General features: G+C 41.4%; 1 protein-coding gene across 1 annotated transcript; it reads right to left on the bottom strand.

Annotated features, from left to right (window-relative positions):
• On the bottom strand, positions 1 to 2,218 carry LALBA (lactalbumin alpha). The gene is made up of 4 exons (XM_053554313.1): positions 2,086 to 2,218; positions 1,359 to 1,517; positions 815 to 890; positions 1 to 61 (listed from the first exon to the last, which is right to left on the bottom strand). Exons 1-4 carry the CDS (start codon positions 2,216 to 2,218, stop codon positions 1 to 3), a joined length of 429 nt encoding a protein of 142 aa, XP_053410288.1.
• Between the last annotated feature and the right edge of the window lie 16,404 nt (positions 2,219 to 18,622).

Genomic DNA, 18,622 nt, shown 5'->3' with positions numbered 1-18,622 from the left:
TCACAACTTCTCACAGCGCCACTGTTCCAGCCTGTCAGTGCAGAGTGGTTTATGGGCCAACCTGATAATGAAGAAGAGGACAAGGTGAGTTGTGTGATTGGATCTTAGCTTGAATTTCTGTCTAGTTTCATCCCCAAGAGGGCTGAGGTGAAAGAGTGTGGATGAGAATTGTAGTAAGACTTTTCTAGCCAGATAACAAGGGACACTCAGCCACATAGCACCACATAGCAGGGTAGGGTCTATAAAAACATAATGCAAGAAAATTTTAGGGCTAAAAAAGATGTGCAGGCTGGGCACGGTGGCTCATCCTGTCATCCTAGCATGCTCAGGAGTTCGAGACAAGTTTGTGCAATAGTGAGATGTCGTCTCTACTAAAATTAGAAAAACCGAAGCAAGAGAATCACTTGAGCCCGAGAGCTTGAGGTTGCTGTGAGTTATGATACCACATCACTCTAGTCAGGGCATTAGAGTGAGACTCTGTCTCAAAAAAAAAGAAAGAAAGAAAAGAAAAGATGTGCAAATGATACCAAGGGATTACTTTAGAGTATAGGAGTAAACAAGTAGAATTAGACGTCCAAGACCAGGTGAAAGGAGGCTGGGCCCCAGCCCTCCATTAGCAAATCCCTCATTAGGAAAGTTGCCACATAGGAATGAAACAAGGGAGGCTTAAAAGTGTAAACTGTGTCTGTTAAATGAGTTTTGTTTTAAAAACTATATTCTAGATTAAATGAGCAGGAGATAGAGATGAAAGTGGTACTGGGATAATGAGTTAGGAGAAGGAGTTGGGGAAGTGGAAAACAGAATGAGGATTCACCAGTAGTCAATTCCTTTAATGTCCAGGATCTTCTTGGCACACATAATGTCATCAGTAAGGTCATTATCCAGGAGCCCTGGCAGGAGTTACAGGGAATGAAGTTAGAGAGCTAAGAACTATTATCCATAAAGGTAAGGAGGTAATGATTTCCCCTACTCCCCGGAACCAGTGGGTCTGATTCTTCTCTGAACTCAAAGTCTTTCTATATGAAAAGACCAATACAGTAATGTCTCCCCCAGATCTTAGCTTGGTCTTAGTTTAGGAACTTGTTTCACTTCCCTGGTCTAATCACAAACTCTGAAAAGCAGAGTATCAAATTTCACATAGTCTCAAATAGTCTACCCCTGGACTTCAGGAAACCATCTAGAAATTTAGTGATCATGAAAAGTCTAAACAGCTTCTTACTCAGAACCGTCGATTCAAGTCCCACAATTTTTGTGGAGTCTGAGCAAGGCATTGAACCCAGACGTGCTTGACACTGAAAAGGAGATTATACCAGGGGCAAGCTCCAGGGAAACGTGGTTATATCACGGAAGCTACTCACTGTCACAGGAGATGCCACAGATGTTCCTTGAATGAGGTATCTGCTTGCTTTTGCACCAAAGCTTATCACTGATCTGGAAGAGTCCATATTCTGTGCTTCCATCATTTTGGACTATGGCTCCGGTGTCATAAGCACTTGTATGAAATAAAGTACATACCCCTAGGGAAAAATGAAAAAGAGATATCACAGAGATGCCCAGGGTCAGCATAATTGAAGGAAAGAAAAATGCTTTCTAGGGCAGCACCTATGGCTCAATGGGTAGGGCGCCGGCCCCATATACCAAGGGTGGCAGGTTCGAACCCGGCCCTGTACAAACTGCAACAAAAAATAGCTGGGCATTGTAGTGGGCTCCTGTAGTCCCAGCTGCTCGGGAGGCTGAGGCAAGAGAATTACCTAAGCCCAGGAGTTGGAGGCTACTGCGAGCTATGATGCCACGGCACTCTGATGCCAGGGCAATAAAGTGAGACTCTGTCTCTAAAAAAAAAAAAGAAAAAAAGAAAAATACTTTCTATCCAATCTCCAAAGATGCCAAAGCACAGAGTACCTGGATGAGATGAGGAGTTTCAGAAAAGGTCAGAACGTGGGAGAAAGAAAGGATAGGAGAACGGATGGAAAGAGCAGCAAAGACAAGTGATTAGATACTTAGGTGAAAGTGGAGGAGAGAAGGGGAGGCCAGAGCAGAGAAGCGGATAAGGAATGGGAAGAAAGAAAGGAGCAGGGGACTCACATTCAGGCATAGTGATGCCTCTGTAGCCATTCAGCTCCTTCAGCAACGGGTACAGCTGACATTTTGTAAGTTGCTCTGGCTGGCTGGCAGGGAGCAGGATGGTTACTAGGAGCAGAGGGACAAAGGACATCATTTTGGCTGCCCTCTAGAACCTGAAATGGGGGCGTCACTCAGATTCACCTTTTATTCATGCAGAAAGCTTCAGAGGCCTTGGCCCTAGAACCAGGAAGAGGATGAGAGGGAGACTGGAGATGCCAAGACAGAAACATTGAGCCTGCCAGCTTCCTTCGTTCCGTAATTCACCCTACTTTTCCTTCCCCTCCCCCAGTTGTTCTCTACCCAGAAAGAGATCCTATTTCCCATTTGGCTTTGTTTATCCCTTTGTTTCTTGTAGGGTTGGTTCTAGGAAGCAAGGTGTCACCAGCTACCTTAGGAACAAAGGAGGCCTCAGGGGCAATACCAATGAGGCAATCGGAAAATGTAATAAGGGTCCCTGGCCTACTTCCCTCTCCCACCCCCAAGAAAGGAAAAGACAGAATATGGAAAGAGAGGGAATGTCATCACTGCCATGGTCCCAGGATCAGGGCTGGCACTTGTCCAGCCAACCCAGCTGTGGCACAAAGCCCAGAAACAGTCCCTTGACCTGGTGGTCCATGGCTGAGGGCTCAGAGACAGGGGTGGACTGTGGGGATACAGACTGTGAGAATTAGATAGAACATCATTCCTGACTTCCTACTTCAGGGACACAGGTAATGTGAAAAGCAGGTCTGAAGATACCTAGCTGTCCTAGGACCTACTAATTATCCCCACCCCAAACCACCCCTACTATAAATAACCAGATACTCCAGTAACATTTAGACATTGTGTAAATCTGAGACTAGGAACTTGTAATAGAGTTGTTCATTAGTAGAAGAACTTGCAGTCAGCCTCACAGTTGGCCACAGAAAGTTATGAAAAGGGTGACCTAGGCCAGTGGGAAGATGAGAGTTCAAGTACTGTAAGACTGAACAAGCCGTATCTGGAGCTTATAAACCAAATTTATTTCTGGTTCTGAGCTATAAGGTCGATGTCCCCAAACAAGTAGAGCTGAGGACAATAGTTCTAGCAGTTCCTTTGGTTCGCTGGCATCAAGCGTCACACCATGGTGTCAGTCCCTGTCAGCCTCTTTGTGCCAGAGCTCAGCCTCTTTATTCCGATATCTAAACCTGATTTCTTACATGTCAGAGGTTACTTATCCCAAGCAAACTATTTAGACTTACAAAGTGAAGACCTTCCAAATTGTTCCAAATTGTTATCTCGTTATGGTTTCAGAATCAGGGACCATTCTTGGCAGTTTAATCTGTCCTCTATAGCATGGATAACCAGTACACAAAGTGGCACAAGTGAAACTACTGTGTAAGATCTTGGTGTGCCAAGAGGAGTGAGCAGCAAGTCTGATAACAGGGACATGCATCTTCAGAGGCACAGCCAAAGTGCTGCCGCTGCGTTTCCCCTTATTCCACCCAGTGGCATTGGAAGGGTACACAACGGGAACAGGAATTCTATCACACCTAGCAAGTTTTTGTTGAGAATATGGCTGGTAGTGAAAGGATGACTTTGTACCATGTGGGAGAGGGACCAATAAAAAAATGCTAGTTCTGAGGTCTATCTGTTCCAATAGTGGAGTCTTGCATAAATGCCTGCTTCCCTGGGCTACGGACTAAGTACAATAGAGTAAAATGGCAGGCCAGCATCTTAAGAATCACAGGGGCTTTCTACATTTCCAGCCACGTCAAGACCTAAGGCAGCAGCCTGTTTGCCTATAATTTGATTGTACCCCTGCCTTGTGCTGTAAGCAATGAAAATCAGCACACAGGTCAGCAATCACAACTACGTGCAGAAAAGAAAATAAATGTGCCCTGGGCAAGAGGAACCATTACTTCCCCAGAAAAGGTTGTAAAATAGGGCACCCGGAGTCATCAGGAAAAAAGGAAAATAGAAAGTGTCTAATGGGAACAATTGCAAACATTCAGAGAAGGTGTGGACTCTCGGATGTGGTCCAAAAGAGGACAGCCAGCCATCATCGCAGAACTGAATGAGGAAGTATCTGGAAGGGCATAAACACAGGTAATGGGGAAAGTACTCTCCGTGGGGGCCAAGATTCTGAATCAAGCCATTAATAGCATGATTTCTTGGATTTTTTTTTTTCCAGAAATATGCCAGAAAGCTATGTTCATTCTCTGCTGTGGTAAAAATCATGGTTTCTAAAACAGGGAATCATCTCTTTAGAAGTTTTAAAAATCAAAAAATAAGAAGCATCTGTTTCAAAGCACATTTGTCATTTGAAACTGTAGTTTATAGGTGAATGGTAGTTTATAGACAGAGCCTACAGCTACCATTTGGAGTGAACACTCTGAGGGCTACAAGAATATTGATCACTACTTACAATTAACATCCTCACCTTCTTCTTCTTCCTATAATTTAGGAAAATTATCAGTAGGTAGACAATGAAACTTAGATCTTGGACTTGAAGATCTAATTTCACACAAGTTTTTTATTAGAGGGTTTATTAAAGCAATTAAGATTTGGGACGGCACCTGTGGCTCAGTGAGTAGGGTGCTGGCCCCATATACGAAAGGTGGCGGGTTCAAACCTGGCCCCAGCCAAACTGCAACAAAAAAATAGCCAGGCATTGTGGCGGGCGCCGGTAGTCCCTGCTACTCAGGAGGCTGAGGTAAGAGAATCGCCTAAGCCCAAAAAGCTGGAGGTTGCTGTGAGCCGTGACGCCACAGCACTCTACCGAGGGCAACATAGTGAGACTCTGTCTCTAAAAAAAAAAAGATTTGGAGGAGTGATTTCAATTGGCACTTTCCCTTCTTAGCTGCTTATACAAAAATCCTTGCAAAGTCACTGAGCACTACAGATTTGCACTCTATATTACATCAAAGTCTGCTTTCAACTAAATTGGGATTATTTTGAATTATTGCATTTGCATTTTATATATTTCTGTAACTTCTTTTATGCGTAAATGAACCATCAATTCACACTTATGAATTGGTAATATTATCAGCAAAAAATGCAGTTATGCAAATGTAAGTAACAACACACAAATTACTTTAAAATATATTAACTAAATTTTACGTTTTGGGGCTCAGTGGTTATGGCATTGCCACATACACCAGGGATGGCAGGTTCGAACCAGGCCAGGGCCTGCTAAACAACAATGACAACTACAACAAAAAAAAATAGCCAAGCGTTGTGGCGGGCGCCTGTAGTCCCAGCTACTTGGGAGACTGAGGCAAGAGAATCTCTTGAGCCCAAGAGTCTGAAGTTGCTATGAGCTGTGATGCCACAGCGCTCTACCCAGGGCAACATAGTGAGACTCTGTCTCAAAAAAAAAAAAGTTGTACCTTTTTGGTTAACTTTTAGCTAAAACAAACTGACACATGTGTAAATACCAAAAAGATAATAAAATTTCTATGTAAATCTTTTTTTTTTTTTGAGAGAAACTCTCAAGCTGTCACCCTGACTAGAGTACTATGGCATCATAGTTCACAGCACCCTCCAATTCTTGGGCTCAAGCGATCCTCTTGCTTTGGTTTTTCTATTTTTAGTAAAGTCAGAGGTCTCGATTTTGCTGAGCCTGGTGTCTAACTCATGATTTCAAGCAATCCACCTGCCTCGGCCACCCAGAGTGCTAGGATTTCAGGCATGAGCCACCACACCTGGCCCTTATAAATCTTAATAGAGTTTTTATTCTTAATTTATAAAATGTGTGCTAAGGGGTTGTTGGTTTTTGAGACTCTCATTGTGCCTCCCTGAGTAGAATGCTGTGTTGTTATAGCTCACAGCTACCTCAAACTCCTGAGTTCTAGCAATCCTCTTCCCTCAGCCTCCTGAGTAACTGGGACTACAGGCACCTGCCACGATGTCCAGCTAATTTTCCTCTTTTTAGTAGAGACAGGGTCTGGATCTTACTCAGGCTGGTCTCCAACTCCTAAACTAAGGTGATCCACCTGCCTCCCAAGTAGGATTATAGGCATGAGCCACCGCATCTGGCCTAAAATGTGTGTTTTTATTATACCATTTTCCATCACCACCTTTAATAGAAGCTTGCATCCTATTTTTGGTTCACATGGTACTTTTTCCTTTCCTTTTTGGATTAGATTCCTCCTTTCTTCCCTGCCTCACATCATCCTGTTACTCATATTAACAATCTACCATATGCCAGTCCATATTTATATCAATTATTGTATTTATATACATACGTATTTTGCTGTTCATTTAAATTTTTTAATCCATCTGCAATTCTGTCTGGGTGCTCTCTTCTTTTTAACTTGTTCCTATGAGCCTATTCTAACACAAATAATTTACTGATTTCATTGCAGTGGCCTTTTGGTATGTTCTGATATCTAGTATGACAAGTTTTCCTTGTTATTGTCCTTTTTGGAAAGAAGAATAAACTTTTTATTTTCAAAAACAAGTTAATGGGCGGCACCTATGGCTCAGTGGGTAGGGCGCCGGCCCCATATACCGAGGGTGGAGGGTTCATACCCAGCCCTGGCCAAACAACAACAACAAAAAAAAAAAATAGCCGGGCGTTGTGGCGGGCACCTGTAGTCCCAGCTACTCGGGAGGCTGAGGCAAGAGAATCGCTTAAGCCCAGGAGTTGGAGGTTGCTGTGAGCTGTGTGATGCCACGGCACTCTACTGAGGGCAATAAAGTCAGACTCTGTCTCTAAAAAAAAAAAAAAAAAAAAAAGTTAAAATATTACAATAAACTCATACATACCTTCCCTGTAGGTTCACCCACTGTCACTATCTTACCACATCGGCATGTCTCTCATATTCTTATTATGCTAGCCCTTTTCAAAATATGCTTACCTATTGCAATTTATTTTTTCATACAAATTTTAATAGACCTTATCAATTTCACCAAAAGCCTGTTGAGATTTGAATTGGAATTATATACAATATACACAATGATTCTTGGAAAAGTAACTTTTTATAATAGTAAATTTTAAATCCCAGGATATATGTATTTTTCTTTGTTCAGATCTTATTTTACACACTTCAGCAAGATTTTATAGTGCTCGTCATATGGTTCAGTGCCTTTTTTATTAAATTTATTTCTAAGGCCAAACACAGTAATTCTAGCATTTTTAGGAAGCCAAGGTAGGAAAATTCCTTGAGCTCAGGAGTTCAAGACCAGCCTGAGCAACATAAAGAGAACCTATCTCTACAAAACACTTAAAAATCAGCGTAGTGTGGTAGCGGGCACCTCTATTCCTAGCTATTTAGGAAGCTGAGGCAGGAAGATCACTTGAGCCCAGGAGTTGAAAGCTGCAGTGAAATTTGATCAGGCCTCTGCACTTCAGCCTGAGTGATGGAGCAAGACCCTGTCTCAAAAAGATAAATAAATAAAATTTCTTGCAAATGTATCTTCCACACAGCCACCTTACCAAAATATCTTATATTCTCTTGCTTTTTCACTAGCATTTGGGGATTTCTAGGTATATAATCATATCGTTTCCAAAAGTGAGTAATAAGCTCTTTCTTTTAGTTATTTGGCTTCTAGCAAAGGGAAACTGCCAGAAAAGCTGTCTGCCTCTGCCAGAGCATAAAAACATTAACAACAAGTATAACAGAAATGTTCTCCCATGAGAATATAAAATTATTGGCATATTCTCACTCGGGTCTTAAGTTCATGTTCACATAATCACAGCAGTCAAGAAAATTCAAGCTGAGAAAGTAAATTAAACTGGGATATGGAAGACACTGAATCTTCCTTGGAGATCCTTGAAATTCCCACAGATTAAATTAACCAACTGTGAACTCAGAAAAAAATAACAAATATTCAGTCATGAGTGCAAGTCAGGAGAAACAACTTCCTTTGTTTTTCTGTTGCCCTTGGTAGAGTGCTGTGGCATTGTAGGTCACAGCAACCTCAAACTTTTGGGCTCAAGAGATCCTCTTGGCTCGGTGCCTGTGGCTCAAGCAGCTAAGGCTCCAGCCACATACACCTGAGCTGACAGGTTTGAATCCAGCCTGGGCCACCAAACAACAATGATGGCTGCAACCAAAACATAGCCGGGCATTGTGGCAGGCGCCTGTAGTCCCAGCTACTCAGGAGGCAGAGACAGAACAATCGCTTGAGCCCAGGAGTTGGAGATTGCTGTGAGCTGTGATACCACAACACTCTACCCAGAGTGACAGCTTGAGGCTCTGTCTTCCTGAGTAGCTGGGACTACAGGTGTCCACCACAATGCCCAGCTATTTTTAGAGACAGGATCTCACTCTTGCTTAGCCGGTCTTGAACTTGTGAGCTCAAGCAATCCATCCACCTCGGCCTTCCAGGGTGGTAGGGTTACAGGCGTGAGCCACCGCACCCAGCCCCTGTTCTTTCTGTTGAAAAGAGCCACCTTGCCCACAGTTACCACTGCTTCCCAGGAGTAGTTCATGTCCAATGGCTGGTCAGTGTGAACAGAGAGGCCCAGCCCATTTCCCTCAGTGGAGGCAATTTTTCAGAGCCATTCAAGCTCCAGAGGTTGTTATGGAGTCAACTAAAGCTTTTATTGTGACTACATCATAATTCAGCTTCTTCTGGCCAACTCTGCTTCCTTCAACCCCTCAGCCCATAAATGTTGAGACCAAGTACTTTCCCCAGTAAATTTCCTGCATGTAAATTTCTACCCCAGAACGCTGACCTAAAACAGTTGTTGTGAGAAGTTTTTTTTTTGGCCGGGGCCTGGGTTTGAACCCACCACCTCTGACATATGGGGCCGCTGCCCTACTCCTTGAGCCACAGGCACCGCCCAAAACTAGGTCCAGTTTTTTAATTGCATGTTAAAATTTTATGCTGATTGACTTCGATATTGTTTTGTCAAATACTGAAGTGGCACCATCATATAAAGCTCACTGCAGCCTCAAACTCCTGGGCTCTAGTGATCCTCTTACTTTAGTCTCAGCCTCCTGAATAGCTAAGACTATAGGCTTGCACCACCACTTCCAGCTAATATTTTGTGCAGACAGGGTCTTGCTATTCTGACTAGGCTGATATTGAATTCTTGGCCTCACATGAATTTCCCACTTTGGCCTCCCAAAGTGCTGGGATTATAGACCTGAACCACCATGCTCGGCCTTCTTTTTTTCTAGTTTCTTAAAGTGGAAGCTTAGAGTTCTAATTTGATACTTTTCTTCCCCTTTAGTATAAGCACTTAATACTATAAATTTGCTTTTAAGCACAGCTTTAGCTGCATCCCACGAATTTTGATATCTTGTATTTTCATTTTAATTTAGTTAAACATATTTCTTAATTTCTCTTGAAGTTAAGTCTATTATTTACAAGTGTGTTCCTTAATTTCCAAATATTTTGGTGGAATTTTCCAAATATTTTGGGGTAATTTTCCAGACATCTTTCTGTCATTGCTTTTTAGTTCAATTCTATTATAATATTTCAGTTCTATTTTTTTGCTTCTTCATTATTTTCTTATTATATCCTATTTTAAAAAATTTTAAATTTCTATTATTTTACTAGTCAACCTGAAAATTTTACTAATGCAATCTTAATAAAGTTGAAAACTAATTAGTATCTCGGTCATTTGCATACAGAATGCAAGGCTTTAGGAAACTTTTACTCTAAGTAATTCTCCTATTTTAAATTATTTTAGTTTTTAATATCTAACTCCTTAAAGTAGAAATGGTTATGATTATCTCTTGTTATAGATCAGGTTCCCCTGAGAAACAGATGTTGAGATGGAGATTGGTATGAAAGAAGTTTACTGGGGAGCACTTTTGGAATTAACACCTGTGTGTTGGGGGATGGGAAGCTGAAGGAAGTAGGATTGATCAGAGGGACAGGTTGAACTATGGTGCAGTCACACAGTGCTCAGCCAATCTCATAGGAAGTTGTGGAGTTGAGATGGCCCTGCAATTGTTCCTCACTGGGACAAAGGGGCTCTTTTCCTGAGAATAATTCTCAGGGAGGGACAAGCTAAGTGCTATCAATGAGTAATCCACCCAGAAGAAGGGGTAGGATGAATGCTTTAAGCTTGAAAGGGGTGGAGGTAATCCGGTTGGTGCATCATAGCACTCACTCCTGTCCATCTGTGTGCTGCCTGGATCTACTTGCTTTGTATAAGTTCTGGAAGCAGCTTCTCCAGGATTTTGGTGACATCTTTTCATGGGGAAACTTAAAAAATGTTTAGTGGTATGAAAGTTGTCAGAGTCAAAATGGATTCACTTATATTATTGTTATTATTTTGAGACAGAGTTTCACTCAGTCAACACTGGGGTTGAGTGCTATGATATTGTGGCTCACAGCAACCTCAAACTCTTGGGCTCAAGTGATCCTCTTGCCTCAGCCTCCCAAGTAGCTGGGACTACAGGAGCCTGTCATAAGGCCTGGCTACATTTTTTTCTATTTTTAGTAGTGATGGGGTCTTGCTTTTGTTCAGGCTGGTCTTGAACTCCTGAGCTCAGTCCTCCCACGTTGCCGTCGGCTCCACCAGGCCCTGAATGGCGGGCCTCTCCCTCACCTGTCCCGCCCTGATGGAGCCCTGCGACGCTGCCCGCAAGATCACGGCAAAGTGAGCTCAGGAGACTAGTCAAGCAACAATTTCCACGGGGTCTGCTCGGTGCTGAGGGGCGTGACTAAGGATGTGGAAAGACAGGTGTGGAGGCAGAGGAGGCCTCTGCCGTCACAGCTACGCACCAGCCTTTCTACTCCGCGCCCAGCCCGCGCTCCCGGGAGCTGGAGGAGACGGGAATGGGCCCTGCAAACATGGGGAGACGGCGTTCAGCGGTTCCTCTCCCTACACTATCGGTGACCAGGCATGGGAAGCCCATGATCCCTCTCGAAAGCAGGGGGAATTAATTTTAACTAAAGGGTATTATACACACTGCTACACCAATATTTTCAATACTTCAAAATACAGTCGTACAGTTCTACATGTTACAAACCTCCTAAGACGTTGTTGCTGTTTTCCTTACTTCCTTGCGGTTTTTTCTTTTTTAATATGCGAAATTCTACAGGTCAAATGACCCTATTTATTTAGTTATTTATTTTCCCCAAATATGAATGACGAGTATAACTGAAGTCGGGGCTTTCGGTGTGCCCATCACCAGAATGCTGTTCATTGTCTGCCACAGGTAACCTTCATCCCACATCCTACGCTCCCCACTTTGGGGTTTCTGGTGGCCTGTATGTGGCTTTGTATTTGCAGGTACCCATCTATTGGCTCCCACTTATTAGTGAGAGTATAAGGTGTTTGACTTTCCATTCCTGAGACACTTCACTTAGGACAACAGTCTTCAGTTCCATCCAAATGGCTAGACGTGCCTTACCCCAGTCCTTTTTATAGCTGAGTGGCACACCATCGTGTATATACATCACATTTTCTTTATCTCCTCATGAATTGAAGGGCACTTAGGCTGATTCCACATCCTTGCAATTGTGAATTGTGCTGTGATAAACATTCGAGTACAGATGTCCTTTTGATAAAATGACTTAATTTCCTTTGATCAAATGGTAGGTCTAATGTATTTCTTTGAGGAATTACCATACTGTTTTCCATAGAGGTTACGGAATTTGCAGTCTCACCAATGACGTATAAGCATTCCTTTCTCAATCCATATTGGCATCTATTAATTATTAACTTTCTAATAATTCCGATAGGGCAAGGTGGCATCTCATTGTAGTTTTAATCTGCATTTCCCTGATGATTAGTGATGTTGAGCATTTTTACGTGGGTTTTATATTTTTGGCCACTGGTCTGTCTTCTTTCAAAAAACTTCTGCCGTGCCTCTTGCCCACTTTTTGATGGAGCTGTTTTATTATTTTCTTGATGCTTTGAGTTTTTCGTACATTCTGGATATCAGTCCTTTATCAAACTTATAGTTTGTGAATATTTTCTCTCATTCTGTAGGTTAGCTAATCACTCTGCTGGTTATTTCCTTTGCTATACAGAAGATGTTTGATTTAATTAAGTCCTATTCATTTATTTTTTTGCTGCTAATTTATTTCTGGGATCTTAGTCACAAATTCTTTGCCTAGGCTGATGTCTAAAAGAGTTTTTCTCTCATTTTCTTCCATAATTTTTGTGGTTTCATGCCTTATTTTTAAGTCTTCTACCCATCTTCAACTAATTTTTATATATAGGAAGAGATGTGGGTCCTGTTCCATTCTTCTGCTTGAGGCTATTCAACTTTCCCAGAGCCATTGATTGAATAAGGCTTCTTTCCCCTCTCCAAGCTGGTATGTTGTTATTTGCTTTGTTGCAGATCAGTGGGACACCAGCATCTAGTCCACCCTTCAGGGCAAGTTTGGAACTGTTTCTCTAGCATGCCCATCAGAACTGTTGTCATATGTAGAATAGTGGTTGCCTACTTCATTTAATCTGTTACTGAAGCTATCGACTCTATTTACTTTCTTTTTTTTTCTTAAAAATCTATTGATATATCTTACAGTGTTTTTTTGTTTTGGTTTGGTTGTTGTTAGTTTATTTTTTTCTTTCGTTTTCTTTCTTTTTTTTTTGAGACAGAGTCTCATTGTGTTGCCCTTGGTAGAGTGCTGTAACGTCATAGCTCACGGCAACCTCAAACTCTTAGGTTTAAGCCATTGTCTTGCCTCAGCCTCCCAGGTAGCTGGGACAACAGGCACCCACCAGAATGTCCGGCTATTTTTGTTATTGTTGTTGTTGTTGTTGTTGTCATTGTTGTTTAGCTGGCCCGGGCCAAGTTCAAACCTGCCAGCCTCAGTGTATGTGGACAGTGCCATAACCACTGTTCTACATGCGGTGAGCCTGTTTTTTATTTTTTGTTTCCTTTTGAGAAAAAGTCTCACTCTGTCACGCTGGGTAGAGTGCCATGGTGTCATAGTTCACAGCAACGTCAAACTCCTGACTTCAAGTGATCCTCCTGTCAGCCTCCTGAGTAGCTGGGACTACAAGAGCCCTGTGGAGGCAGCTGCCATAGGGTGTCTCAGGTGGCAACCGTGGTGGCCAGTCTGTTCAGATTTCCCAAGTGGAAAGAGGTGCTCATCTCCACATCACAGAGCATGCAGGAGCATTCACTCCTGCTCCCTCCCCAGCCGCCCAGCGCAGTGCAGAGGCCACTGCAATAAAGCCCACACCTGTGCAGACCTGGTACTCTGGACACGAGAGCTCAAAATGGTTTCAGATGCAGTAATCCAGGAAGGTACATACTTGTGGGAGGCATCCACATCTGAGGGGGTCAGGAGAAGACAGCCTTGGGGTTCCATGCCCCCCCCATGAACACTGCAGCCTGAATTATGAGGGCCCCCCCACCACTGTGATCAAGACCTCCACACTGATCCCCCAGGTCTCTGCCATATCCACTCTCTGGTGCAATGTCACTACATAGATTCAAATAGCTTCATTTTTTTTTTTTTTTGTAGTTTTTGGCCAGGACTGGGTTTGAACCTGCCACCTCCGGCATATGGGGCTGGCGCCTACTCCTCTGAGCCACAGGCGCTGCCCCCAAACAGCTTCTTGATCAGTGTGGAGGTCTTGATCACAGTGGTGGGAGGGCCCTCATAATTCAGGCTGCAGCGTTCATGGGGGGGCATGGAACCCCAAGGCTTTCTTCTCCTGACCCTCTCAGATGTGGATGCCTCCCACGAGTATGTACCTTCTGATCTTACTGAGTACATCATCCACTCATCTTCTCCTTCACTCTGAGTATCCCCCATTGCTTCTTTGATAATTCACAATGCTCTTTTCAAAAAGACCCATCTAGGCTCGGCACCCATAGCACAGTGGTTACAGCACCAGCCATAGACACTGAGGGTGGCAGGTTAAAACCCAGCCCCAGCCCGGGCCAGGTTGCTGTGAGCTGTGACAGCACGGCACTCTACCAAGGGTGACATAATGAAACTCTGTCTCAGGAGTTTGAGATCAACCTGAGCCAGAGCAAAACCCCAATCTCTAAAAATATCCAGGCATCATGGCAGCACCTATAGCACCAGCTACTCAGGAGACGGAGGCAGGAGGATCACTTGAGCCCCAGAGTTTGAGGTTGCTGTGAGCTATGACACCATAGCACTCTACTATGACCAAGTGACACTCTGTCTCCAAAACAAAAAGAAGAAGGCCCATCCATAGATGGGCATCCACCTGCAACTTTTGATCCTTTCCTTGAAAACAGCATGTGGGCTGCTTCCAGTCCACAATTTTGCCTCCCTTCAGCAATTCTTTATATTAAATAACAATTTTATATAGCTATGTCTTTCAACACATTAGAGATTAAAAAGGAAAATTCATAATCATCTCAATAGATACATAATTTTAAAATAAAAATTAGTTTCCATATGTGATTCTTTAAATTAGAAAACAAAAAAATAGAAAAGAAATTTATTACATTTGTTAACCTGATAGTATCTAAAAAACAAAACAAAATCTTCAGCAAGTTTAGTGATTGTGGGTTTTTTTTTTTTTTTTCTTTTAAGATAGGGTCTCACGGTGGCACCTGTAGCTCAAGCGGCTAAGGCACCAGCCACATACACCAGAGCTGGCAGGTTTGAATCCGGCCCGGGCCTACCAAACAATAACAACTACAACCAAAAACTAGCCAGGCATTGTCGAGCGCCTCCCAGCTACTCGGGAGGCTGAGGCAAGAAAATCGCTTAAGCCCAGGAGTTGGAGGTTGCTGTGAGCTATGATGCCACAACACTCTACCCAGGGTGATAGCTTGAGGCTCTGTCTCAAAAAAAAAAAAGATAGAGTCTCACTATCACCGAGGTTAGAGTGTCATAGCATAATCATATCTCACTGCAGCCTTGAACTGGCTCAAGTGATCCTCCTGCCTCATCCTCCTGAGTAGTTACATCTACAGGCATGTACCACCACACCCAGAGAACTTTTTAAAATATTTTGTAGACAGGAGGTCTTCCTATGTTACTCAGGCTAGTCTTGAACTCCTGGCCTCAAGCAATCTTCCCACTACCTTGGCCTCCCAAAATGCTAGGATTACAGATGTGAACCAACATGCCCAGCCATACAATCTTTTCAATTCTGAATTCAGTTTGTTAGTATCCTGTTGTAGAATTTCACATCAATATTCATCAGAAATCTTTACCTTTCTTGTGGTATGTTTGTCTAGCTTTAGTAACAAGGTAATGTAGCCGCATAGAATGAGTTTGGTGTTTCCTCCTATTTGATCTTTGAAAGAGTTCAAAGACAATTAGTGTTTTTCTCAGGAGAGCACTCTCATGATAACAGCCTTAGTCCATTCATAAGAGTAGATCCCTGATGACCTAATCACCTCTTGTAGGTCCCACCTCTTAATACCATCACAATGACAATTAAATTCAACATGAATTTTGAAAGATAATTCAAACCATAACACTACATCTTCTCTCTTTAGAAAGGAATATTTTGGAATATCTATTCCATTCTTAGCATAGAACAGCATGTTCCAATCTTTCCCTCTAGCTTATACATGTTTTTAGATCTAAAGTCAATTTCTCACAGGTAGCATATACTTGGATAGTGTTTTTATAATCCAGTCAGCCAATCTATGTCTTTTAGTTGAGCCATTTAATCTATTTACCTTTAATTATCGACAGGGGAGGACTTAGTAGTGCCATTTTATTAATTGTTGTCTATACATTTTGTAGCTTTTTGTCCATATTTTTGCCCTTGCTGCCTTCTTTTATATTTTGTGGATTTTTATAATGACATTTTTATTTCTTTCTCATTTCCCTTTGTGTATATTCTACAATATCTTCTTTGCGGTTACAATTGCAATTACATTAAACTTATTAAAGTTGTAACAATCTACTTTAAACTGGTAACAATTAAACTTCTATTACATATAAAAACTCCCCATTTTACATCTCTGCCTTCCTTTACATTCTTTTCTTGTTTTTGTGTGTGTATATGTGTGTGATTTGTGTTTTTAATTATCTTACGTTATGATCACACATAATTTTAAAATTTGCATATATCTCTTCTTTTTTTATTTATTATATTTATTCTTTTTTTTTTTTTTTTAGACAGAGTCTCAAGTTGTCTTGGGTAGTGTGCCATGGCATTACAGCTCACAGCAACCTCAAACTCTTGGGCTCAAGCTATTCTCTTGCCTCTGCCTCCCAAGTAGCTGGGATTACAGGCACCTGCCACAATACCCGGCCATTTTTTGTTGTGGTGGTTGTCGTTGTTTAGCAGGCCCAGGCCAGGTTTGAACCGCCAGCCTCCATGTATATGGTCAGCACCCTATCCACTGAGCTACGGGCACCATCCTATCTCTTCTATTTTAATCTATATAATGAGTTGGTAAAAGCACCATTACCAATCACACACATACATTTGTTCTACAGATTTTTTTTTTCTTTTTTTTGCAGTTTTTGGCCAGGGCCAGGTTTGAACCCTCCACCTCCAGTACACCCTACTCCTTGAGCCACAGTTGCCACCCATTCTACAGATTTATGTGTTTCTGAAGAGTTGTTTAAAGACATTCCAAATTGTAACTTAGCCTGACTTAGGTAGTAAATAATTTAAAAGTTTAATTTGCTATTTCTAGACATATTGACTTTTAAAAGCATGACCTTATAGATTATCTATAAAATAAGAGAATTGTTAAATATTCTTTATTTGACATTACACATAAACCACACTAAAATGCCTTTCAATAAATAAAAGGCATCATTTTAGTAGACAGACAAATTAGATTGGCATAGTGAAGATCAAAAATACAAACTAAACATTGCTACCTTCTCTCTAGCCCTCACGGTTAACAGGCTAATAAACAACAATTAAAACACCAGTGAGTCTTGTTTGGTTCTGAGACAGTGAAGGGATTTCCTATTTAAATATACTCACATAATCAGTTATATCACTCTCTTTTTTTTTTCTGGAGACAGAGTCTCACTATGTCACCCTGGGTAGAGTGTGTCACAGCTCACAGCAACCTCCAACTCTTAAACTTAAGCAATTCTCTTGCCTCAGCTCCCAAGTAGCTGGGACTACAGGCGCCTGCCACAATGCCTGGCTATAGTTATATAACTCTTAATATAAAACCAGTCTTTGATAGGTTTTAGGATGGCAATATACTACCTTCGTGAAAAGGTGAACATCACAATTAAATCTAATTATATCTTTAGAAAGGGAAAATGGTGATAGCACTTACTGAACTGGAATCACTATCAAAATCCAAAAAAACTGACCATATTCATCTAACCACAAGCCAGTCATAGTTAAACCAGCACTGTCCAACAAAAATATTCTGTCACTTATTCATGATCTGAATTCTGGTAAATGAAACCAATCAAATTATAGTACACATTTTTAAAAAGCTGTGAGATATTTCTCTTTTGTAATAAATAAGGCAGTGGCCAACTATTACTCATTAGTAGCTTTTTTGAGATAAGCTATCAAGTCTGCCCTTCTCCCTTCTTCTTAATGCCAGCAAAGATCATTATTGTTCCAGGATATACTTGGGACTCTCCAAATACTCCATCAGTGTATCCTCTCCCCAGGTTATGCCTTTGTTCTTATTGGAGTCTGTGTAAGAGAAGCCAGCGGCCTGACATGTCTTCTGCCCACAGAGACCACAGAGATTTGGCCCAGTCTTGTGCTTGCCTCTTTTTTCCACATTGTGGCACTGGGCACACTCCTGAACAAAAATCTTCTTGCCTTTCTCAATATCATCCTTATTTAATTCGCTCTTTGGTTGCTGACAGTACGAAAGTTCTGGGCTGGAAACTGGACGTCACTCTCTCTCCTTCCTTTACATTCTTGATGACACAAATTATCTCTTTTATTTTTTTTATTAAATCATAGCTGTGTACATTAATGCAGTCATGGGATACAATGTGCTGGGGTTTTTTGTTGTTGTTCTTTTTTTATTTTTTTTTTCAATGTGCTGGTTTTATATATAATTTGAAATATTTTCATCAAACTGGTTAACATAGCCTTCATGGCATTTTCTTAGTTATTGTATTAAGACATTTATATTCTACATTTAGTAAGTTTCACATGTACCCTTGTAAGATATCTCTTTTTATATCATATATTAACATAGATAATTCATAATTACATTCTATCCTTTCATTTTTTAACTTCCAGATTTAAAAATGACTTATATACTTACATTACAATACTACAGGATTCTATTTTTTTCTACATATTTACTTTTACCAGGAGTTTTATATTTTTGTATTATTTTGTGTTGCTGCTTATCATCCTTTTGATTCAATTTAAAGGATCATCCTTGATGTTTCCTGTGGGGCAGGTCTAGTGGCAATGCACTCCCTCCAGTTTTGTTTATCTGTGACAGCCTTAATTTCTCTTTCATTTTTGAAGGACAGTTTTGCCAGTTATAACATTCTTGATTGGCAGATTTTTTTTAGCACTTTGAATGTATCACTCCACTCCCTTCTATGCTATGGATTTCTGCTGAGAAATTGGCTGATAATCTAACAGGACTGACTTCACTTATCTCTTCCTACTTTTATTTTTTATTTTATTATTATTATTATTATTAATGTAGAGACAGAGTCTCACTTTATGGCCCTCGGTAGAGTGCCGTGGCCTCACACA

Source organism: Nycticebus coucang, chromosome 12, assembly GCF_027406575.1.
Source record: "Nycticebus coucang isolate mNycCou1 chromosome 12, mNycCou1.pri, whole genome shotgun sequence".
NCBI lineage: Eukaryota > Metazoa > Chordata > Mammalia > Primates > Lorisidae > Nycticebus > Nycticebus coucang.
Note: the sequence above shows the minus strand (reverse complement) of the source record. Positions and strands in the feature narration are given on the sequence as shown.